At 34.1% G+C, this 26,490-nt stretch overlaps 1 protein-coding gene and 1 long non-coding RNA gene across 13 annotated transcripts in view; one reads left to right on the top strand and one right to left on the bottom strand.

The window, feature by feature from the left end:
• Nucleotides 1-18,937, top strand: part of LOC104870932 — a 72,311-nt gene extending 53,374 nt beyond the window's left edge. For 2 of the 4 annotated variants that reach the window (XR_782667.2, XR_782666.2), the window contains one exon: nt 14,782-15,770. This is a non-coding gene — a long non-coding RNA (uncharacterized LOC104870932). Of the gene's footprint in view, nt 1-14,746; nt 15,771-17,217 lie in introns of those variants that run through there. The other 2 variants (XR_782668.2, XR_004515114.1) reach the window with 2 other exon arrangements.
• Prkacb (protein kinase cAMP-activated catalytic subunit beta) overlaps nt 2,635-26,490 on the bottom strand; it is a 117,589-nt gene continuing 93,733 nt past the window's right edge. For all 9 annotated transcript variants that reach the window (XM_033758366.1, XM_033758367.1, XM_010636740.3 and 6 more), the window contains 6 exons: nt 26,392-26,474; nt 24,950-25,076; nt 23,855-23,950; nt 20,795-20,917; nt 11,832-11,996; nt 2,635-5,576 (listed from right to left, as the gene is read on the bottom strand). In XM_033758366.1, the coding sequence (XP_033614257.1) occupies nt 5,451-5,576; nt 11,832-11,996; nt 20,795-20,917; nt 23,855-23,950; nt 24,950-25,076; nt 26,392-26,474 (720 nt within the window). In that variant the 3' untranslated portion in view covers nt 2,635-5,450. The remainder of the gene's footprint in view (nt 5,577-11,831; nt 11,997-20,794; nt 20,918-23,854; nt 23,951-24,949; nt 25,077-26,391; nt 26,475-26,490) is intronic.

The raw sequence follows: 26,490 nt of genomic DNA, 5'->3' as shown, positions 1-26,490 counted from the left end.
TCATTAATGACAATCTTCTTTTTTTTTTCTTCCTGAGACTATTTTCTTTTCTCTTTTAGATAACAGTTTTAAAAGTTCATTAATGAGAATCTTTTGATAGAAAACTCTGAATTTTGTCTGGACTGACCTTTATTTTACCATTGTAGTTTCTCCTCTTATAGTGATTTCTAGGATCATTTAGTACAACATGAAATAGGAAAGAGGATAATGGGAACATTAATCTCAGTAGGAAAAAGAGAAACCATTTTAGGGTATTTCAATTTATTAATAGAAGAAACTGGTGTATGTATGATGATACCTTATAAGGACCTGGCCTAATGTTGCTGGAAGAAAAAGAAATAGTGTCACAAGTCAAGGGAAGTAGGTGGTATCTAGAAGCTGGAACAAGCCACAAAATAGATTCTTTGCTAGCCTTAAGAAAAAAATAGAGCCCTGCTGACACCCCAATTCTAACCCAATGAGATTCCTGTGTATGTTTGACCTCCAGAGCTGTAAAATAATAAGACTGTGTTGGTTTAAATAATTTAGTTTGTAGAGACTTGTTAGAGCAGCAATAGAAAATTACTAAATTAATTACTTACTGTGACTATTACTAACCCCTGGAAAGTCAGGAAATTATGACTCTATAGGATTCCTTGTCAACTCTTCATTACCATTCCCACTTTCCTTCTGGTTATTTCTTCATATGAACAGGTGGGAGACTGTAACTCAATGACTGTGTTGCTCTCAGTTTTATGTTGTATTTTCACTACACTGATAAGTCCAATGCCAAGGGTAAGCTAATGGCTTGAGCCACCTGTGCTCTTTCTCACTCTCAGTATCTTAAAAGCTACTGTTCGTGATCTCCTCCTTGGACTCTCACAGAAAGAAGAAACAAGACAGCAGGTGCAATGAGACATGTAACCACACTGATACATTTTCTTTTTTTTCTCTTTTCTTAAATTTTTTTTTTTTTTTTTTGCCTATGGCAAACTAATTCAGTTTTGGCTGAGTAAAAAATATTTGAAGGAGATCAATGCAAGTCTTTCCAACATGGGAGTATATAGTTCAGTAGGTGTGACAGTTTAAGAATGGATGACCCAAAGTTTAGGCTTTAAACCACAGAATTTACTTTTCTTACAGTTCTGGAGGCAGAAATCCAAGAAAAGTTAGCAGAGATGGCTTCTTCTGAGGCCTCCCTCTTTGGTGTGTAGAGGGACATCTTGTCCATATGTCATCATCTGGTGGTCATCCTTCTGTCTGTGTACTCTTATCACAGTCTCTTCTTGTAAGGACAATACTCACTGGATTAGGGCCACTCATATGACTTTACTTTAATTACCTCTATAAAGGCCTCATCTCCAAACATAAGTACCTTATGAGGTACTGGGGATCAGGATTTCAACATATGAATTCTGTTCCTAACAAAATCTGCAACTCCATCTTTAACCATGGGCACAAAGGCTATTAATTAAACATACAGAAAATCTTCAGAAAAGCTGAAATGAAAACAAATATTTAATTTCACATTAAATATTTTTGCATAGGAGAAAAACTTAAAGTTAACCAAATTTCAAATGACAGTTCTGTGGTAAAGACAGATTTTTGTAGTTTTATAAGTAGATGAGAAAATTACTTACATTAATTAGGAATTGACATTAATGATAATGATGAAATAAAGCAAATATTGGGATAAAAACAGTAAACACATTATAGAATGCATCAATATTTACAAATGGTTGCAATAACAATGAAACAAAATGATAAGCTACTAAAGTAATTATCTAAAAGGGTTCTTTCTTGAGGTAAAGGACAACTACAGAAATGCATGATTAAACTGGGTAAGATGTGAAGCTCTAAAGATCTCTTGAAGAAAACAGAATAAATTCCTACCTCTGTTACAGCCTGAGGATGAGACCTCTTGCAGAATCAACCTCATAAACATGACAGTGTGCAACACTGTTGTAGGATTAATTTGGACCAATATGAAAAGTGAGAAAGTAGAAAGACTGTTTTAAACCTCTGGGGTAAACCTAGCAGTTTCTTAGTAAGGATCATGTGTGAGAAGACTGGCGGACACTCCTCCTTCTGTGGTTTTGCTCCTATGACCAAAGCATCAACCAAAATGCGCAAGAGTTAAGAATCTAAGTATCTATACCAGTGTTGGCAAACCTATGGCTCATAAACCATAGCAAGCTGCTCAAATCCTTTAAAGCTCTTTCATATTTGCCATCACTGAGCTATACTTACAGCAGGAAGTGAAATCAGGAGATAAGTTATTAAATAAAAATCAAGACCCAGTAGTCTTATCCTTTGAAGATACTTTAATTTTGCAGTTATTGATTAATTAAAAAACACAACTGTTTTCAGCATTTCCTAGCTATAATAGTGCATAGGAAATTTCATTCTAAATAAAGAAGTAATTAATGAAATAACAACACACCTTTACACTTTACATTGATAGCTTACAGTTTACAAGGTGCTTTCACATACATTATTTCATTTGATTCTTACAACAAGCAGAAAAAACAATCAGTGGGAAAGAAAAATAATTTTTTTCAGGCTTACAATGAGTATTATCAGGCCAGTGGCCGGTCAGTACAAGAAAATACCAAGAACAAGACAGCAATACTCAGAAGCCACAGTATTATTTTTGGTAGGCTGGCAGCTTGGTATCAACCATGTATTTAGCATGAGCAAATGAGTAAAGAATCAAGTCAGACACAAGGTTCTCATAAAATTCAAAGAACTGTACAACACTGTCAGAAGTAAGAAGAAAGATGCCCCAAAATATATCACCTTACTGAGACTTCAAAGCATGATATCCCTTTAAAATAGCAGATAAAAAGAGAATCTTGTCAAAACTTGTTCAAATTAGAAGGAGACTTTCAAAAATGCCCAATCCAATGCTTCTGCCCTACAGATAAGAGGACTGAGGTCAAGGTCATGCTGAATTTTCCTGGCCTGAAATTAAGACGTCTTGACTTTCAGCCTGGGGCTCTACTCTACACAATGCCATCTTTTAATTATTTGCTAGGCAAAAACATAATTTCTTCAGGATCAGATGATGTAATTTGAAGTTAAATACTGTTTTGCCACTTATTTCTTATTCAAGTTTTTACCTTGCTTTTGGCTACATTGTGGCTAAAATTGAGAACTTCATAAGCTTTTGAAATATTCTAATTTTTTGCTTGGTCAGAAATGGACTCCAGTAACATATCTGACAGTTTGTCCATGTCTTAAAATAGAGAGTAAAATGGCTGAATAGCCCTCAAAAACCAATGTATGCTTAGGGGTTTCTACCTGGGTAGATTCTGTAGTTGGGCACTTATAATTTCATAGAAAAAAATATTTTTAGAATTTATAGAAATCTTTTTAGTTACTGAAAACTACATTGTAATAATCAAATTGTCATCCCCATGATTTACTGAAATAATTTTACAATAATATACAATAAAGCTACCATAGATTTTGTAGCATACATATAGAATACAATGATCAGCATGTTCTTGGGTTTAAATGAAATACACAAAATTAAAATATTTTATACAAATGACATTTTAAATTTATTAACATGATGATAAATCCTTTTTACATACAACTTGCTATTTGAGTACTTCAGATTTCTCTTGCACATATTAAACATAAGGGAACCAACTAAAGTCAGTATCAAGCTTAGTATGACATTACTATGCAGAAACACTGGACAACCAAAAGACACACAGATCGGTGAACATTTCAGACAGTATTTTCTAATGTCTTCAAAGGTTTTATAAGGGGGTGAGACAAACAAAAAGCAGTAGTGTCAGTGACCTACCTGCACCAGAAAGAAAGTAAGTAGAATGGTAACAAAACATTAAGATCAGTTTGATGAAAAAAATTCATCACATGTGCATGTAAATTGAGCATAAACATGAATGCAGTTTATTTGAAATTATTTTGGTGTGTTGTTTTAAGGTAGGTCGCTGAGACAGAAGGAGAAAACCTGATGGGGAAAATTAAAAACAAAAATCAAAAAAAGTAAGAAAAATTGACATAAGCTATGGATTCTCAACAAACCCTGAACTAAATGTGCAAAAGTGCTTGAAATTTCCACGTGACAGCAATGTTATTAAAGTCAGTTGGCAAAAAAGTATAAAAAAATAACTAAACTCAAATACTAAAATTGTATCTGCATGATCATACATTCTGTTTACTGAGAGAAAAAAAGGTTAGAAATTATGACATATCTAAAAATATCACACCTCAAAATTAAAATACAAATGTGGCAGTTTTATAAACTTTGTCCCTTTTCCTCATTGCTGAGGGATGGGATGAAACTAGAAGTTGCAACAGTGCCCCTCCCTTAGATTTATAAATATAGTACACCAGAATAATAAGACCATGCAACTTCTTTTGTTCTCACTGTTACAAAGCAGAACAATCAAAAAGCCTCACTTATATAAGAGTACCTCTATATTACTTGCAAGAATCCAGCCATTTGTTTGACTTGGCGAAGTATGCATCCAAATGAATGTTCATTTTAGTTTGCTTCTTCTCCCTTAAAAAGTTTACAATGAGGACGATATGAGAAACTTTAAAATTTGTCACTTTTAATAAGCTTGTTCTATTAAAATACTGGCTAAAACTCTGATGGAAGAGTTAAGGTTTAGAAATCTTAGAACCCTCCTCTAATACCTACAGAAGTGCTGGTTCTGAGAGAGAAAGTCTGGATGGTGCTCTGTTATTAGGTTTCGTGGGATAAGACTCATGAGTCACATTGTGGAGGCTGGTCATTCAGTTAACGCTAGGGAAGGATAATATAAAAAGAGACAAAGGAAAATAGAACTTTTGGTCTGTAGGAAATCCAAATTGCTGGGTCTAGCCATTCTGCATTTATTGCCAGAACAGTGAATTCCAGGCAAGTTATTGTCCTAATTTGTGTAAATTTCTTTGTAGATAAGACATTTTACCTTCAAAAATTATCAAGGTTTTTTGTTTTTGTTTTTGTTTTTTTTGCAAAACCGAGTCAGAGCTGCTCAAAGTATAAATGATTACTAGGAAGTTTATCTTCAAGCCATTGGCCAACAAAAATACTGGCAAAAACTACTAAAAGCAACATTTACCCTTCCTTTCACATATTACATAGCCATTGACACTGCCCATCTAAAACACCAACAAAATAAAATGGAGCACTTATAGAGAGGGGGAAAAAAAACTAACGAAAAGGAAGAAATGGACGTAGAAATGGGGAGAAAGACAACCCCAAAGCAGGAAAGTGGTCTATACTGTGTCATGGCACAGACAGTGCTTGCTCAGCAGTGCCTTGTTACAGAGGTGGATGCAGTGTGCACACACAAGGACAGCGATAAAGACCTCACTCAGTTGCTGGAATGAAGGAACTAGGTAACTGCTTCAACAAGGGTGGTCTCGGCTCCACCTTGTATCTCAACAGAGTGCAAAGACTGAGTGCGAGCTTGGCTGCCATCTCTCTAAAAATCACTGAATTCTTTTGAACATTTTTCGTTTATAGAGACACGAATATCTTCTTCTTCATAGTCGTCAAAGTTGCTGGTATCTCCAGAGCCTCTGAACTTTGGTATGAATGGAGCTTCAACCTATAATTGAGAAAAAGAAGAGGAAAAAAGAAATTCCTAAGAATGTTCAAACACAAAGGAAAATAAATCCCTACTATTCTGACATGATGGCATCTTTAAGTGCCATTAACTCCCTACAATATAATACCATTAGCAGAAAACAGTGTTTACTTCTAAAAATCTCAACATATTAATTCCAGGAAAAGTATACATCAACATGATACTTAAGACATTTCTAGGAAAATAAACTCTTGTTATCAAAATACTAGCTCCTTAGGTCACAGGACTCTCCTTTTTTTTTTTTTTTTAAATCAGTTTCTTATTTCCAAAGGCTTCATCCCCCTTTAAAATTCCTTTTTTCCTGAGCTTAACAGAGACACCTTAGACTTACTTGTAACCTACTTCCACTTTGTCGATGGTGATGTCTCGGTAGTGGGGATTGAACCCAGAGCCTCCCAAATTCTAGCAAACTGCTCCACCAGCTGTATCCCCAGTCTTTCTAATTCCTTTAGAAATTCCCAAGTTGCTGTGTTTAAAATATCTGGCCATCAAAACTTTTTGGGAAGTTAGGAAGAAACATACTTCTTTTTGAATTACAGAATTGTCAAATCCTAAAGATTTGTCTCTTTTGATACTAAAGGTAAATGCCTTTCAACTCTTTAGGATACAGTATTCTATGAAGATTTCATGGTGTGTTAAATGTATGAGCAAAATCAGAAAAAAATGCTGCAATTTGCACAGCACTTACAGAATTTATAAGCAATTACATGCAGTTGTTTCAGTTTTTCCTTAATACAACTCCTTTGAGGAAGGCAGAACAGATATTTTCATTTCCATTTGACAGGTTATGAAACAGAGTTGACCAAATTTACATGACTAAAAAGTAGCTAAAGCAAGTCTCAAATTCACTGGTCTCCAGTTCTCATCCAGAGATCTTTCTGCTGCTACCTACACCAGAGATCTCAAAAGCTTTTTAATGTATGTATTTTTCAGCAAAATGTTCTTTACTATATATCACTTGTATGTGTATAATTTATATGCATAATTATGCCAATATGATTCCCACATAAATAAGACATTTAAAGACTAAGGTGGAAATTAAGTAGGAATGGAAATTCTAATACAATCTTTATGTGCCAGCCAGTGTCTTCTGCACCCTGCCGCGGGAATTATTGCTTCACTCTGTACAGAGAAACAAGCTAAGCAGTTGCTTTATTTCTAGCCAACCAGCATTCAGAAACACACTTATGGGGCAACCATACAGGTATAGTTTAAATTGTCCAGGTTACTTCACTGCCCTGTATTTTTTTTTCTTTTTATGTTAGATTACATTAAGACTGTTTCATTGTTCATAAACACTAGGTCAGATAAATAAGATCATGAAAATTATATAATTTACTATTTTTTTGGACTTTTGTGTGTAGTTATAATCCACAGATATAAAAACCTATATTAAAGTGTTAGATTATTTCTATTTGTACATTGTCCTGAGATCCTATTAGTTTCACTGATAGCGATATCTGGTTATCAATCAATTTGCTTAATACTACAATGTAAAGTTTCCTATAGTCTACTACTTTTGAATAAGTTAACAGTAACTCAAGCCCCTTTGAAAATATATGAACTCTACATGATGGCAGCAGTTCAGTCCTATCCCATTATCGGAATAATTATTAAAAATTCAGTACATGGCATGGATAGATGATGAGACTGTATGTAAATGCAGAATATTAGCAGACATTTTTATTTATAAATATGAAAAGATTCAAATATACCACAAATCTTTAAAATACTAATAAAATTTAAAAGCTACAAACATCTAAAAATATACATAATATAAATTAACAATAGATATAACAATAAAGATAATATAAGCAGTAATAGTTGCAAATGAATATGAACGATTTTATAGAAAATATAAATTTCTAAAACTGACTCAAGAGGAGTCCATAGTCCTTATCTAAAAATTTATAAGGAATAATTATAATTTTACATTCTGGAATTTTTCTGAATAAAAAATATGGAAAATTTCCTGTTTTGTTTTATGAATCCCACATAATCTGTACTTCCAGAAAAACAAAAACTGTCAATCAATGAAATGTGTATCTATAGAAGTAAAAATGCTATATTAAAAGTTCACAAATTGATTCTGGACAAATATTAAAAACATACCATAATTACATTGTGTTGATTCCAGAGACATAAAGATATTTGCCCAGTATAATTCATCACAATGATATGTCAAAGAAGATGTTCTAGGAATCAGGGTGATTTCCTAAATCTGGTTAAAGAATACCTACCTTAGCCAAATGGACAACTTCATTTTGGTGGTAAAACATGAAAGGCCTTTCTATTCTACAGTGAAACAAAACAAGAGAGCTAAATACACTACTTTTTAAAAATAAGAGATGTAAATTGTGGAAGAGTGACAGGCAAAATGAAATCCCTGTCCCTGTGACTATCAATAAAAATCCAAACTAATCATAAAAAAAAAACCTATGGAAAGCAACAACAGAATTTAGTAAGGTGGCAAATTATGATGCAAATACAGAAAATATGTTTTCCCCATACCTTGCTAAAATAGGAAAGTGAACACATTCACAGTAGCAACAAAAACATAAATTTAAGAAATAATTTTAAGATATAAATAAAATAGAACTGTATGTGAGAAGGGAATAACTTTACTCAATGCCAGAAAACATTTGAGTAAATAATGGTACATTTTCAAGATTCAGGTTTTCTTCTAATTAATATGCAGCTTTACTGTAATAACACATGAGATCCTCAAATACTACATATACCTTTAGAAAGTTCAGACAGTAGATAAGCCACTGGCAAGTCTAATTTTAAAAAAGAGAAATGTAGGGGATAAGGATGCTCTCTAGGAAATATTTATTTATATTTCTAAATACATTAATAAAGTTGCCTCTAAAATAATGTTCACAGGGCAAGAAAACAGAAAATTTGGAACCAGGATAGAGGAATTAGACCCAGATTATATTAAAGTGCATTGTAAAGTTATAGGGTACAAGAATTAACAAAGATAAGTCACAAAATAATAAAGTTCAGAAGTAGAGCAAAGTATTTGTTATTAAAAAGGGGCCAAATCAGGATTATTCAGTAAGTGCTAAGGGGGCAATTAGCTAATTATTCCATACCAACTAGGAAGTCAAATTTCAACTGAAATAAAATACCAGTTAAAGAAGCAAACTTAGCTGGTTAAGTCATCTGCTCCACCCCAAGGTTCACTCCGAGCATTGCCTGGGGAGCGGGTTTTGTTTATATCATCCCGAGCACCCCACGGGCAGGTGACATTTCACCCAGTTGATTCTTGCACTAAATACATTTGATAACATTTTTTATATTTTCAGTTATATTATCTTAGAAGAATTAATAAAAAATGCAATTTTTTGTCATCCTGTTTCTAAATAATTGGACTGGTAAGTAGTTAAAAATGCTTTTGTAATATAGCAGTGAAGTCACCTGAGTGGAATTTTGTAGTAAGTACTAATTGTGATAAAAAGGAGGGAAAGTATAGGTTTGGAGAAAGTAGGTCTTAGGTGGTTTACTAAGTCATGCAAAGGACTGTACTGATGAGGAACACAGAAGAATGAATAATACATGTCAAATATCAATAGCCATCCTACCTGGATAATGGGTTTATGATGATTTCAAATCACCTGATTATAACTATATAAAACATATCTCAACCAGAAAGAAAAATGGGGCCTGGGCCAATCTAATCTTTCTGCTGAAACTATTTTGCCTTCTGTATTCTGTATCTTAATCCAAATTTTAAGTATGATGAAAACGATGTTTTGTAGAAGTCAAATAATTTATTCAGGATGACAGAATAATGATTGGTTGACCTGGGATTCAGATCCGTGTCTACCTAAACCCAGAGTTCATGTTCTTTGCTGCCTTAGTCTTCCTCCTCTCATGAATGCTCAAAGGATAAAAGTTAAGCAGATGACATGCAACATCTATAGAATCTCACTAAACAACGTGTGGGTTTGGGGCTTCATTTTAATAACTGTGTCAAAAAAAGATGTTACAGGGATAATATGATTCTGGGATTGGGAATGCTAAGAACCTGGTGTTACTCAGCATTTAAATTGATCAAGCTATCTGGGGTGATTTTCTTATCAATAAAGTGGGGAAATGGTGCTACCTACTTCACAGAATTATTCCAACATCTAAAATTAGAAGTGACTGAGAATTTTTTTTCTTTTGTTTGGTTTGGTTTTGCATTTTTGAGACAGGGTCTCACATATAGTTTAGGCCTCAAACTTGTGGTGACCATCCTGCCTTAGCCTCCCAAGGACTGGGATTACAGGTGTGCACCACCACGCCTGGCAAGAAGAATTGCCTTTATTAATCATAAAGTACTGCATTGGTGATAGCAAATAGAGAAAAAATATGAAATGATTTTTTATGAGATCTAAAATATCTTTTAAATCACCATGGACCTTATTCTTGAATATATATAATGCATCCACTTACTATATTTTTTATTTGTTGCATTTTTAAATTCTTTTACTGCTTTATTTTTATAATGTTTTTAAAATTATAAATTAGAGAAACTGCTTTTAATATTTAATTAGAACAATCAAAAAATTTTCCCCTTCAGGAAACTCACTCATGTGGCTCCAAAGCAATCTAAAACACAATTCTCTAAAACAGGAGAAGTTTTGGCTTTATTTCAAAAAACAAAGAAAAAAATAAACTCAAGATGAAAGCACTATTCATGGAAGTTATTTTTATTCACATTTAAGTATCAAAGGGAGACGGAAACATAATTCAGCACAGTAAAATCTTTTCTTAAATTTATTACAAAAGTAAAGTGATAACTTATTAACTTAACATGCTACAATCAACATAGCTATTACATGGGTAATGTAGGTAGGTAATTAAAAGAAAACTAGTTATTTTTTTAACTATACTACTTTTCAACTACAAGTTGTCCTCTTTATTATGGTTAATGCTAGAAATTAACTTGGCTTTATATTTATAGCCTGAATTTCAAAATCTCTTAAACAAGCAAAACATGTCAAAAACTTCAGAATTATTCTTTCTCTTTTTGCTTTGAACTTAGATGAACATATGAATAAGCTCCCTGCCCCCTGAAACTATAAACTTCATACAGACAGGAATTAAGGTTGATTCTGTTCAACACTGTATTTGCAGGACCTTGCAGAATACTTACCATAAACTCAGACATTCAAAATCTATGTGCAGAAATGTGTGAATAAATAATTGCTAAAGACAACATGTAGCAGTTTCAGACAATTTGCTTAGATATTCCAAAGAAGCCATATAATCAGAAGTCCTATATCCACTATTTATCCTCAAATTATTTTCAAATGAATAAAGGAAAGTTATATATGAAAAAAGATGAATATTCAATAAATAATTCAGCAAATATTTAGTGGTATTTAATGACAGGAATATAAAAACAAGGAAGATCCCTGTTCTCAATGAAGTACGTTAAAACACTAGTGAGCATATGAAATATGACCTTTCTGAGAAAAATATCACTTTAATGAGGTAACATTTAAGTGAACTCTTAAAGGATTGATAAGAATATGAAAGATGCACAAATGGGAAAAACCATTCAGAGGAAAGGAGAAAACTTTTTCAAGGGCACAATATGTGAAAAAGCTGTTGTTTTGGGAGACATTACATAAACAATTTGGAAGCCTGAGAAACACCAACTGAGGTTGAAATAAAGACTGAAAAATGTCTCCAGAAAGCAAATTAAATGAATAAAATGTTATATCTGGCTGAGTGCCTGCATGCCATTTCTGGATGGGTGACTGTACTTGTTTGTAACTTTTTTTTTTTTTGGTACTAGGGATCGAACTCGGAACCTTATGCTTGCAAGGCAGGCAGTGGAACACTGAGCTAAATCCCCAGCTCAGTACTTATTTATATATTGTCTTCTTATGCAACTTCAAATCGGTTTTGAGATGCAAATCCTAAGGATATTATCTAATATATAATTTCCACAACATTGTGAAGAGTGAGGGATGTGGGTTGAAAAATATTAACAAGGAAAGCATTTAAGACTAATGATCAAAATAGAAAAAAGTATTTTTCTTTTATCTAAGAAAAAAAATCATTTTTAAGTTGTGCGCTAAGAGGTATTTTAGTTTTTGTATAGGATTAACTTAAAAGATAAAACATCAAATAATTCTGCTAAGTTGAAAATGCTTCTATTAATATAATTTAAACTCTTAACTTTTAAAAACCTTTAAATTGAAAGGAGAGCCTCACCTTCCTCTGGTAAATAGCAATCCAATCCGTTGTGGCAAACCACTTGTGAGTTTTTATATCACTCACACCATTCTTTAGATTTCCAAATCGCTTGGTCAAATCCACCTGGAGCAGGTTCCTTAGAAGGTCTTTGAGATCTGAACTGAAGTGAGATGGGAATCGGACCTGCAGAAACAGAGTATGTGCTAAAACCCACACTCAGGACTCATGACATTCCCGTTTTGATTTTTTGTTAGGGTGAAAAGCTATTATGTAGACACAAATATTTAGTGACGTCCTTCAGACCTTCAAATATAACTACATGTTGCAATAAAAGTCCCCATCAAAATCTTAAAGAATGCAGATTATTTGGGTGAATGAAATAAAAAAAGGCCTTATTTTGATCATGAACTCCTCTCCCTTTAAGGACACAACTAGATGTGCATGCATTTAGAACTTTTCCAACATCAGAAGGTTCCTGAATCTTCAAGAGAGATCCCCTTGGATCTCACTTTTTCAGCCTCTGCCTCAGATATGTACAGCTTTAAACATGTGATATAAATAGAACAAGCACTAGTATATACATTTTGAAAAGAGATCAAAAAAGGAAGTCTAAAAATGTTTGTAAAAACCCACACTGCCTTTCACGGCATAGGAAACTATTTTTTCATTTATCAGGAGATAGCTTTTAAGCATAATTCTGCTATTATGTAACTGTTAAAATGACTGGAATACTAGGAGACAAGATAACGAAAAATTCAGATTTCTGATGATCAGGTAGGATCACTGTGCCCTCTTCAGAGGTGTGGGTGAGTAATTAAGACCTCTAATGATTAAATGATCTGCCCAAGATTACAGAGAGGTGGTAGACTTGTTATTCCAAACAGGTATTCTGACTCCAGACTATGTACTTGTAATTACTCTAGGCTGGTTCCCTGATTCCATAATCTGAACATAGTAATTATAAGGAGCTATCTAAAAGACTGACATTTTTATTTTAAAATATTTTTCCCCTCATCCTAGTTGAAGTAGAAACTAGAGAACAAGGAGTTCTTAAAAGGCACACTGTTTACTTTAAAAATCATTTTTTTCCCCAGTGGTTATATTAACTCACACTTTGCCTGTGGTATATCTAACTTTTGTTCAGATGCCAAAGAAATAACTTACTTGAGGTAGATCTGTCTTTACGTGAATTGAATTTGCATGAATTATTCAATGATAATGTGCCAGTTACTCCAAGCTTCATGATGTTCAAAACTGTAGACAGTAATTTACTAAATAGAAATTATCTTTTGGATTCAGGTACTATATAATGTAGTACATGAAAAATAGAGGTACATAAATAAGTAGCCATTTATGTGGTATGCATGTAAATAAAGTGGTGGTCTCAGTTAAAGGGAAGAAGTTTTATGTGTGTGTGTGTATACAAGGCTACTGGGTCTTCAGAACAGTGATTCTCAAACAAATGGGGGTGGGGGTGGTTGACAATAGATTCATGTGACAACCTTTTAAAATTACAGACATATCCTCCTCCCTGCTACATCATACCCTCTTCTCCAGAGATTCTGGTACAGAGCTCACACTCTCATAATGGTACATAGTAATAGTGGGAATTTCTTGTTGCTTAATGTATATTGGAGGAGAAATAATGAGAGGCATTGTAAAAATATTTTTCTAGGACTGTTCTGAAAGTAATTTCTTGTTTTTTTGTTTTGTTTTGTTTTGTTTTGTTTTTGAGACAGAGTCTCACTATGTAGTTGAGACTGACCTGGAACTCACTATATAGCCAAGGCTGGTCTTGAACTCACAGCAATCCTCCCAAGTGCTGAGATTACAGGTGTGAGCCACCACACCTGGCTAAATTAACAACTATGTCCTGTAAACAAAGTTCATGACACTCTGTTCTCATATGAATCCTAAGAGTCTTCCCTTTCTTTTTTTGATATTGGGGATTGAACTCGGGTCCTTATGCTTGCTAGGCAGGTGACAGAACCACTGAGCTAAATCCCTGGCCCCTGAAATGTAATTTCTTTGTTGACTGCACTTTCTAAAGAGCCATAGGGGCCGGGGACTTAGCCCAGTGGTGCCGCTGCCTGCCTTGAAAACGCAAGGTACCAAGTTCAATCCCCAGCACCAAAAAAGAAAAAAAAAAAGAGCCCTGTCAAGTCATCAAACTGAATCTAGTAAGACAGCATAAATTACCTAAACAAAATTATGGTTTAATATAAGATCTTATTGGTAGCACATTAACCTGGAGACACCAGCCAATTCTACGATAGGAAGAGTGACTAATTTTCCCTTCAAAACCATATTGAGAAAGTATTTTTTTATCATTACTAACAATTATAACAATTTTAGAAAGTGAAATAAAAACTGTAGACTACTGCAGCTAGAATGGGTTTAGTTTACTCAAAATCTTCATTTTAAAGATAAGGAACTTGAACTGCAGCAGGCCACCGATTTGGTTAGTGGAACTGCTGGGAAAATGACTTAATACAGTGCTGTTGGCGTCTATATTTATGAGCTTTCTGCCACAGCAAATAATGTGGCAGCTGTTATAAACAGCCAAATATAGAAATGAGAAAGACAATCTAAACCTATTCTTCCATTAGTTCTGACAGAAAAATTTATTGGAACCCTGGCATCATTTGACATGGAAAAGGTGTTTGTACAACATGAAAGAGGTGCTCACACAGTACACACTTCCAGAGTTCTTTCTTTGGTCTGTTTTCCTGAATTTTATTTCCTGTTTAGAATTCTTTTCCAGCCTTCAGAGACCACGTTACTTCCGAGTTTCCTAACGACATATAGTTGAGATTAAATGCACTGCTCCAGTGCAGTAGATACAGGGAAGTACTGGTACAGAACAAGCTCATGGAAAATGATGTATATACGTCTGAGTTGTCTAAGATCACTTAACAAACACTGATGTTTAGAATCCACAGAACACCTAATGAGTTGGTGTCTCTAGGGTGAGACGCTAAAGACAGAAACCAGTTCATGATGACAGAGACCAGAACGGAAGCGCTAATGTAGCACGTGGATCTGGCAGAATATGTCAAGTGGGTAAGTGTTTAATGCATGCATGAATTCAAATTCAGCAGACACTAGTTGAACATTTACTATGTAACCAGAACGGATGTGCTTGGGATATATTTAATAATGAAACTAAGATGAAGATTCCTCCCTTCATTGAATTTTCACTCTAATGAGAAAGAAGATAAATAATAACAGCAACCATTGAGCCTTTAAAAATGTCATTATATCACTCCTCACAAAACAAAGTGTTGTAAGATTTAAAAATTTTTATTCTGAAGAAGACAGAAAATCCTTGTAAGCCAGGCAGCCTCTTTCCCACCCTCCCTCGATTATCTTTCTTTTTTGGTGCTGGGAATTGAACCTAGGACCAAGTATCTTGTGCAAGCTAAGTGTGCACTCCAACACTGGGCTGCAGCCACCCAAGAGACCCTCACCGAAAGGTTTCAACAGAAGTAACAGGATTTGATTTAACATTTTCAAAAACAATCACTCTCATGGCCCAGATGAGAGTGGTGAATTTATTAGATATCTCAGGGGAGATCTCCAATAGGGCACGGAATACGGAGTAAGGTATGAACTGGAGAAATGAGTCTGGAAATTGCTGGCTGGCACATAAAGATAGAAGACTGCTGAGACTATGAATGGAAGAAAAGGGCCAAGCCAATGAGACTGAGAAGGAAAGATCAGCAGTGGAGGAGTAAAAAAGACTATAGAGAATAACTGGAGCCAAGTAAGGAATAATGAACAAACTACTGAACTAGATTCTATTTCTTGCTTTGCTACAAGCAACTTTTTGGTTTTGGGCAATTGTCATGCTTGCTTTACCTACATGTGGAATGAAGGAGTTAAATGAAATAAAATTTATCTTTGATGTCTCAAAAATTCTACCAAGCTATTTCTTTTTAAGAATTGATTTATTCATTTGTTTATTTCTTTTAGGAGACTGGGGCTTGTTATGTTGCCCAGGCTGGCCTCAGACTTCTGGGATCAAGCGACCCTCCCACCTCAGCCCCCTGAGTAGCTAAAATTATTTATCAGTGTACCTAGCAAAGTTATTTCTTTAGTAGAAAGAATTCCTAGATTCTAACACCAGTTAAAAACATGCTCTGTGATCCTTTTTACCTTTCTGAATCTGTTTCCTCATTTCTAAAATGCTGAGAATATTTTTCATTTGGCAGGTATAAAAGAAAGTATGTAACTAATGAACCTGCCTTTCAATTTTTTATGCCTTCTATCCTGGAGACACTAATTGAATACAGTTTTCATTGTAACCTTCCTATTAGAATAGTGATTCTAAGGTGGATTTTTGATTCAATGAAGAAACCCAGAGGACAGAAAATCTCCGTTTATTTTGCCCTACTACTGAAGGACAGTCCCTGTCAGAAATGGCATCTGGAGTACATCGAAGTTCTCCTTTCTTCTTGGCTCATGTGCCACTGGTTAACGTATGGAATAAAAACTGTCTTGAAGGCTTACATTTGATAGAGCGAGGGAGAAAATGGGTACTAATAGACTTGTTTTACAAGGCCAGCATGGTAAATATAGTTGATACCCAAAACTACTTTGTCAAATTACATTATGTAATATGTTAAACTATGAAACTCACTCTGAATTGAGCAAGCTCGACAGAATATTTGTTCTGCTTTCAGTACCAATTATAATATAAAGTCTTGTACATTTCAGTTTCAGGAATGACTATTAATTTCTACACACTTAAGAGGAAGTTACATCCAAGAAAGCAAATCAGTTCATGTTGTTATGGAATCCGTGATTTAAATTCACTAAACTGATTTTACTCTTTTTTCTTTTAGAAATAAAATAATTCCAAATCAAAGCTGTATATGCTGAGCTTAATTACAGAAATTATAAAGTTGATTTTTGGCTGATAGAAGAGAACATTTTTATCTCTATTCTGCAATTACTGGCAGGGGAACGGATTGTTTAAATAGTAACATTATCTTTTATGCATTAATATCAAATTTAGTAGGCTCAAATGACTCAGAAGAGTTTAAATGCAGCCAACAAGCAGTGATTTATTAACTTCTGGACATAGCATATTGGAATAAATTTAAATTAGTTCCCTAAGTTAGGTATAAAAGGTTCTAAAAATCTGCAGTAGCAGTAAAGGATTTTATTTAGCTAAAATTATCATATGTATTCGTCAGCTTTTCAAAGGGCCTAACAACTTTTTAGGAACCAGCGTTAGGCTTTTATAGACATAGTGCCAGGTTCCACACTGCCTCAGAGGACCTGTGACAACCTTAATCACACTGGATACTATAAATGAAAAGAAAGAGCTAGGAGATTTGAAAGTATTTATAAATACTGGTGCCACGTCTATGGCTCTCTAATCTGTTCTCTGTGCTAGGCAGAAACCGTGGTGGGTGAACAGACTTCACGGCTCCTCACTCCTCCCACAAAATAAAGAGCCATTCCGTCATCACTTGCTCATCCGACCACCGAAGAGCTGTCTCAAAGCAGGTGTTAATGAGGATTTTAAATGACTGCTGCAAAATGTTTTCCAATGGCCCTCAGTTTATATAAATAGTAAAACTGCCTTTGATTTTATGAAAATGACTTCTGAGTACTTCTAAGCCTCTTTAACTACAGCCATGGCCAAACAGAAAATAGCATTTAAATCTCCCCCAAAATATTAACAATGGCATCTTAGAAAAAAATGTAGAGGTGTATCTGAGTATGTGTATGTTATTAAGGAAAGAGAATATGTACAGAAACGAGTTAACATAGCATGCCTGAGGTCATCACATGTAGAAAGAACTCCTTGAGACACGACCTCTGGCAGGTATCTGCAGACTTGAATGGTATCAGTGTCTTACACTATGTGAAACTTTTCTTTCATGACAAGATGGCTCACTGCCTAGACTGTTGACAAACAATATGGCTTATGCTGAATATCTGCTGTCATTTTTGGAATCTTGGATGTTGGTATGGTCTAGGTAGAGAGTGCATGCATGCATAGTTTCCAGTAAAAACAGTGGGCATTGTCTCTAATGAGCCTCGCTACTATCTAGCATTTCCCACGTATTTCCAACCAGTGGCTGGAGGAGTTAAGTGTATCATCTGGCTCCACTGGGGAAGGTCTTGAAAGACTTCCAGATTTCTCTTTGAAGATTTTGCTTTGATTCCCCCCTTTGTAATAAATCTTAGACATGAGTACCTGGGTATGCTGAGTCCTGTGAGCTCTCACAGGGAATCAAAACCTGGAAATGGGTTATGGGACCCACATCACAGAAAGGATGGCCATTTAGCTGCTAATCAATTACCTTTCATGTGAGTGTTGATCTGTCTTAGGGAAAAATTAACCAAGCCTTTGACCATTCAGAATATAATTACATTTACACCTCTAGACTGTGCAGCATTTCCTGAGCACCAGTCCATTCTTGGTGATTGTTAAAAATGAAATCATATTTGTTATATATAATAAAGCTCAGAATTTTAAAAAAATTATGTAAGCCAGACTCTAAAAGGTGGTTTCCACAACAGCTGTGACTTGATTACCTTATGTATGTATTATTGTGAACACAGTTTTAACTTCTGTACTTCTACAGATGATAATACAGGCAGAGTTTCTATGGGAACCATGATGAATCTTGTCAAAGGATACATGCACCAAGGCACCAAACTTAAACGACTATGCACAGAGACTCAGCATATGTATTGCTAGAGTGAAGCATAGGTAAATGCAGTATTACAAATCTTTTCTGTCAACCATGCATTTCTAAACCAGAACCTTAATACTGCATGAATAATTTGACATTTAAATACCACCTCTTCTGATTTTCAGGGCAAAATATGTGTAGGAGAGAATCTAACAAGCTGATTGATCATCTTTCTGTAGGTTTAAAAATACCAGCTTTAGTTAAAATATTGTAATAGAGGAAATATCTAATCTAATGTTTAAATATATGTATTTCAGTGAATTAATACTTTATTTTTATTTTCACTGATAACTATATTTTTTATGGTATGGTTTCAGAATGGAAAATACAATCAATGTAAAATGTTGCATAAAATTATTCTTTTAGGGCCAGGGATTTAGCTCAGCGGTTCGGTGGCCTGCCTTGCAAGTGCAAGGACCTGAGTTCAATCCCCGGTACCCCCCCAAAATTATTCTTTTGAAAATCAGAAAAAGCAATTCTGAATGGAAAGCATATTCTTCCATGTTATTTTATATTAAAACCATTAAAAACTTAAATGCAAATAGAAGATCCTTTGTCTTTTTATTAGCCTGCTAATTTATAAATACTGACACAACAAGATTTTTCTCCAAAATATCTGATAAAATACAAGAAAAAGTCTTATAATCTTTGTGGCCTGCACATGCACAACGACATATGGAACAACACTGTTAAAATGTGGACTCCTAAGTGGTTGAACAGACATGCTATATTCTTAAATGTAGGGAAGCACAGCATTCCTGATTGAAATTTGGGGGAGGGCAGGGACAAGCGGAGAAAATGAGAACCAAGACCTGTCATATAAAGGTACAAGATCCCAGTAATGAATGTAGCTGTACTGTATACCTAGGATGTACCAATAAACTCAGTAAAAAAATTAAATACAGGTAAATATAAAAAATAAATAAATTTGGGTCCTGGCAGAAAAGATAAATTATTGCATTGTGGCCATTTGGGTACCATGTAAATATTTAATTTTGTAAATTTGAAATTCATGGATGCTGAGGTCAGCTTCTACACTTTTCAGAGGTTGAATCTGGCTGAGACACAAAGAAATGGACTTTGCCTCTATTTTCTTTCAGAATTTTTAGGTTGATTAGGTTTATCTCTGCCTAAGAAGATTGTAATATAAATAAGTCCATTATGTCATATCTCAGGACAATGTGATAGTAAAACTGATGCTCTGTTTCTCATTTATATTCTAAATAGAGCTGTGTGGTCTTAACAAAAAGGACAAGGTACAAGCATATACCAAAGGCAGGAACAGCAAGAAGGGGAAATATCCTTTCTCCTATAGTCTATCACTAATTCACTAATGTGTAGAACATTTCTTCCTGGAGATGTTTAAAAGGCTACTTCTTTGCTATACATTAGGAAGAATCAGACTCATCTCTATTGAGATTGACTGTGTGCGGTACTTTCAAAAACGATCTTAGGCATGAACTATGAGAGCAGGTTACTGATCCTAAACAAAATGCCATTGGGAGCAAAATTAGATTATAAATCCAAGAGAAAAAAGCTTATGTGGTTAAGTACAAAATGTAAAGCACTACAACAAAGTAAATTACGCATGTTCAAGAATAATGTTTGTATTTGCTGAAAATCAATGCTAATTAAAACCAACATGAAGCCGGGCATGGTGGAGTACACCTGTAATCCCAGAACTCAGGAGGCTGAGGCAGGAGGATCGCTGTGAGTTCAAGACTAGCCTGGGCTACATAGTGAGTTCCAGGACAATCTCAACTACATAGTAAGACCCTGTCTCAAAAAAAACAAAAACAAAACAAATAAAACCAACACGAACATTTGTGTTAAGAAAAAATTCTGTTAATTTCCACTCTAAAAGGCTCATCCATTTTGTATTTTCTTGTAACATGGAGTTTCTGACACAATTCAAAGAATTCGCTCCTAAAAAAGAGCACAGAAAAGTAGCTCCTAAAACTTCTCTCCAAGGAGCTATCCACATGAAAATAACTAACAATTTTTATGTATTTGAAGGAATTATGAGAATTAGGCAATCATCCTGTTCTTTGTAAGCAATAAAAAGTACTAAAAATAAAATGCTTTGCTATATTGCTAATTTTACTTGTACAACTGCCACTTTTCTTACAAGAGCGACAGTATCAGATATTTCTATATTTTTTCAAATTTAGGATAATATTGTATGACATGACAGGAATCTTTAAACCTTAAGAGTCACATACAGAAATAATGAATAAGAAAGGAATGATAAAATATATTACTTACTTTCCCAGAAACGATCTTTTCATAAATCTGAATTGGTTGGTCTGCAAAGAATGGGGGGTAGCCAGCTGCCATTTCATAAATTAGCACTCCCAACGCCCACCAATCCACTGCCTTATTGTAGCCCTGAGATAAATCAACAGCAATGTCAATTATCACTTAAATTACTCAGACGAAAATGAGCTCATCTGTAATTTCAAAATGATCTGGAAGCATAGAAAAAATTTAAAGCAGTTCCTAAGCAGCTACTAGGGATAGAATTTAAAAAATGAACAAAATATATATCAGGTCAGATTTAAATTAAACAGAAGGGAGAATTTCCAGTTATTGGAATTGAATATCAAAAAAGCTTATTAAATCTTCTTCCTAAAACCACGATAAATGTTATTGACAATGAAATTTGTTCTGTTTCACTGGGATAATTTTGTTTCTCAGCAATAGAAAGGGACCATTCTAGGGCCATAATTGTATGGATTAGGTTTTCTATAGAAAGGTCAAAGCTTTTGAAACAAAATAGTATTACTGGAATAGACTCCAAAATATTCTACCTTCTGGGAGTTAGAAGAGTGAATATGTCAGAGCTAATGGTGTCTATTTCATAGGTTCTTGTGAAGGGTAAACGTTTAATGTGGAATCAAACTGATGTAAATACTTAAGTATAATCTACTTTTACAATCTACTGTTTTTCTTTTTATATCTAAACATCTACAGGAAAGAAAGTTCATAGGGTTTTATGAAGAATACAAGCATTTGTCATTTAATGACCTACTTAAGGACTGTTTGGACTTATGACCTGCACCAGCACTTATGCTCAGTCTGACAGTTCTGTATTATTTATACAACCTCAGTGTCTTTTTATATAGTATACCTTGTTAATACAGTACTGTAATTTTTGTTGATTGTACTGTACAATGTAGTACTATAGTTTTATGTTCTGTTATACATTGTAGTACTGCATGTAAGAGTTATGCGAACAAAAGCAAAGCCAGCAAGTTGGAGTCTCCTTTGACCATATAGTTGTTCTGAATCTTGTAATGTACACACTATACACAATTCCTCATTTAGCCACCAGTTCATTTAACAACCTAACAGCATGACCACTATTTAGCCATGAAACGAGGAGTGTCTGTACATTAAATGAAAGAGAGTAACATGTTTAAAAATGTTTTGCATACCAAACAATTCAAAGATTATGGTTAATTTTTTATATTAAGCTTACTAAAATTAACATAGAAGTTGAAGAAAAGCCAATGATAATTTGCTTACATTAACACATGTACACAAACTTTGTTGGCAACTGTGTTCTTGGTCAAGTGGCACAGATCATGGGAAAAAAGTTAACACTCTTTAAACATGGGGAAAAATAAGCTGAGTTCTTCCCAGGTCTTTTGATCTGCTCTCAAAAGTCCCCTTCTGATTACTATCACCCTCTCCACATTCCAACCTTTTGTCCGAATGTTAGCTTTACAAACGATTGTTTCCAAATTATTAGCTAAAATACAATGCTATAATTCCCTCCCTTTCTCTCCTTTTTTGTTCTCCCCTACCTTCTCTTTTTGAGTCCAGATGACTGAACCAACACTCTTTACTTTAAGCTACATTCCCAATTCTTTTCATTTTCATTTTGAGACTAGGTTTTGCTAAGTCAACAAGTTGCCCAGAGTAGGCTGGAACTTGTGATCCCCCTGCCTCAGCTTCCCAGAGTGCTGGATTACAGGCCTGTGCCACCATCTCTGGCAATCTCTTTCCCCCTTTTTTTCCCTTATTCTGTATTATTTTGAAAAGGAAAAAAACAGATACAGGAATAACATTTTATTTTGCTAACAGAAATGGGTATCAACTTTGTTTAATTCCTTGATTTCTATGTTTTAAATTCTGTTTTAATGTTTAAAGTAAATGTGCCAGACACAAGCTAATACCATAAGTATAGAGAATGAAAACAAATCAATAAGGAAAACACTAAGTTTCAAAAGATAATAGGCAAAGGATAGGAACTAATGAACACACACACACTCAAACACACACTCTCACACAATACCGTGTTTGCATACTTGTTATTGTGCAAGTGAAAAAAGCCAGACACAGAACTACACATTCATTATGATCTGATGTAAATAACATGCATATAAAAATATACTGATTTTTTTTCCTTTAAGTCTATCCCTAAGTGGTGGGATTGCATTGCAGGGTTTTTGTTGTTGTTGTTGTTGTTGTTGCTGTTCTTATTGTTTTTTTTTCTGTATTTTCCAAATGTTTTACAATAAATATCTACTACTTTTAAAACACACTTGTAAAAATATTGGTGCTTATTCTGTGGTCACATTTTGTGTTAACCACATTTAAAGAAAAAGAAACAGCAATGATATTTGGATAACAGAAGACTAAAAAGCTATAAAAGATTTAAATTATGAAAGATAATAAGAGATCTATAAGCAATATTTTGTTTTAGCCAAAGTTCAGTATGTCGTTTGTGGTCTGTATATGAGAATGTTTTATTTCTCTCCTCTCCTTCATTTTTATTTGTACTCAATTTTTGTTAGTTTCCCTTTCTAGTTTTTTAAGGAAGGGAGAAGTTAAAACATTCTTTAAATATGGTTACAGTTTCTTCCATGGAATTTCACTATTTGTAAAAGTTATACCACTTTCATTGACTAAAGCTATTCTACAGTTGTAATACTGCTATTAAACTAAAATTTAAAACTGACTTTCACATATTCCTTTACTTAGGTGGTAAATTTGAAACAAAGGAAGAACTGACCACTAGAGTTCATATCATCTCTCGCTTGCTCACTCTTACGTTAGTGGGAAAAATCATGAAACTCTGTTCTGGGTATCAAAACATATGGATATAAAGTAGAAGTTAGATTTATTCATTCCTTTTCTCTAACAAAATAAGTGGTAGACTCTAAATAATTATTCTTTAGTAATCATGCATAAATAGTTGAATTCATATATTATATGCAATAAAATTATGAAATTAGGTGATAAACTGTTTCATCCAAACTGCACTGTGCTGTATGCCTAATAATCCTGCTTCACACAGATGGAAACTATCAATATTACCTTGCTGAGGATTATTTCTGGAGCCAGATACTCTGGAGTGCCACATAACGTCCAAGTTCTGCCCTTAACTCTTTTGGCAAATCCAAAGTCGGTGACCTATTTAAAAGAAACAAAAACAAAACAGACTTGTGAAACTTTCTCAGTTTGTCATACATGTATTTACTGTAATGAAACTAAAACTTAAAGGCTAGAGGTTAAAATTCAAACTATGAAAAATGGGGAAAAATTAATTCAATGTAACAGACTGAGTCTCAAAGAGAACTATTTAGTGAGCAAAAGTTAAAACAACCCATGTTGGAAGGCCCTATTCCCTCTCAAAACAAAGGGACAGCAGCAAAACTTTTCAGTCTTTTTCCTAAAATTCTAGACTCAAGGAATACAAGTGAGAGTACGATGGAAAAATAAATAGTTTTAATAATAATGCAACAAATAATAAATATGCCTTAAGTCCGATGTGTCCTCTGTCATGAATTGCACCACCAAAGCATGAAGGCATTAACAGGAGGATCCACTCACAACTGTGTGCGAGCGAGGCTGCTGCACCGTGACTGTGCGGAAATGGACTGGCATTTCCAAGTACTATGACCAATGTACTGTTGTAGCAGAGAGCATGGATCAGATCGGACTGTCTGGTTCAAATTCTGACTCTACCATTTAGTGACTGTGTGACCTTCTTCTAATGCCTTATTTTGTTTGCCTCAAAATGAGGACAACAACAACATTTACACTTTATAGGTTATCAGGATTCAAAGAGATAATAGAGGTTGGTCATCTCTTACCTACAATGCTTGGGAGCAGAGTATTTCAGAGTTTAGATTTTTCTAGATTTTAGAATACTTGTATATGCACAATGAGATCTTGGTGAAGGAACCCAAGTCTAAATACAAAATGCATTTATATTTAAGACACATCTTATAATCGTGGCTTGAAGGCAAATTTATACAATATTTTTAATCTAGCTGCATTTTGATTACCCCTGTCAGATGAAGTTACGTGTGGAATTTTAAACTTGTAAGATCACATTGAGATTAAATGTATAAACTTCTTGCTTAGTATTTTCTTGACTACATCATAGATAATGTGTTCAAGTCATACCTGGATATAACCTTGGTGGTCAATTAAGAGATTTTCAGGTTTTAGATCTCTGTAGATGAGGTCCAGAGAATGGAGGTACTCAAATGTCAGCACTATCTGAGATGCATAGAACCGCGCATGGGGCTCACTGCAAAGAAACAAAATGCTGATTTTCAGGTAAAATAGATAACAAATATCAATGAATGGGCTATACATAAAAATTAACCTATAGTACGGTATTGCGGGAAAGAAAAGCACTTTTTAAGTATATGTAAAGAATTTAATTTCCACATATTTAGTAAATTATCTTCAAATAATGATTTGATAAGTTTAGGGGACATGTTTTCTCTATGCACCTGGATACACTGATATTTAATTTACATTGAAAAAAATATATAATCTGGGCTGGGGATTTAGCTCAGTGGTTCTGCCACCTGCCTTGCAAGCACAAGGACCCAAGTTCGATCCATGGTACCAAGAAAAAAAATATAATCTTAGCCAGGCATGGTGGCGCATACTTATAATCCAAGTACTCTGGGAGGCTGAGGCAGGAGAATTGTGAGTTTGAGCCCAGCCTGGGCAATTCAGTGATTTAGCAAGATCCTGCATCAAAATTTTTAAAAAATGAAGGGGAGGTGCTGGGGATAGGGATGTAGGTGGGTGCAAAGGCTCTGTGTTTAATCATGAGAATAGTACAAAAACAAAAAACAAACAAAACATAATCTTAAAAGTCATTTTATTGTAAATATTTTAGTAATATGAGGCACTAGGCAAAAACACTGGTTAAAAAAACATGTCATACATGGGTTTTAAAATTCAAACAAAAGTAATATGAAACTAATTTAAAAATTTTACCATTAGTAGATATTTTGAGATTATTTTAAGTTTCTTGAAAATGAAAACATTAAATTTTAAACAATGTATATTATTCAACAAATAGTATTTGAGATATAATAATATAGTGTATAACATTATATAATGACATTTATCAATAATATTTGAATTAGGTTTAGAAAAGGCTGAAGATGGAAAGAAATATGTGTAGAAATGATGACTGGTTGTATGGTGAAATGCGTACAAAAATGTACTTCACACAAATTTCATTCTTAAAGTTTTGGCTAGGTTAAGTTGTTAAAATATCTACCGAATTTAAGAAGAGTTTGTACCTTATTGTTATGCTATTATAAATTATTATTGCCCGTATCAGAAGATAGTGGTTCTTTAGAATTATGTCTGAATCTGAGAGTGACTGAAAAGTGCCAAATGGATACAGCCATGGCTACAGTGCGTAGGCTCTATCTACATTTTTCACAAATTTCAGGCCCTTAAAGAATTTTATATTCATATTTCTAAAATATTAGTTAACTAAATTAAAGGAAATTTTGGCATAGGGATTAATTTAAAAATCTGGATTCAAAAAGGCCAAACACATAAAGACTTGAGGAAGGGAAAACATTAATCACCTGAACCTTCCAATTCTTCTGAGATGTGAAAACATTTCACCACCAGGAACATACTCCATCACCATGTATAAATTAGAATTATCCTATGAATGAACAAAA

The sequence above is a fragment of the Fukomys damarensis genome, unplaced genomic scaffold (assembly GCF_012274545.1).
Source record: "Fukomys damarensis isolate Sample0158 unplaced genomic scaffold, DMR_v1.0_HiC HiC_scaffold_33, whole genome shotgun sequence".
Lineage (NCBI taxonomy): Eukaryota > Metazoa > Chordata > Mammalia > Rodentia > Bathyergidae > Fukomys > Fukomys damarensis.
Note: the sequence above shows the minus strand (reverse complement) of the source record. Positions and strands in the feature narration are given on the sequence as shown.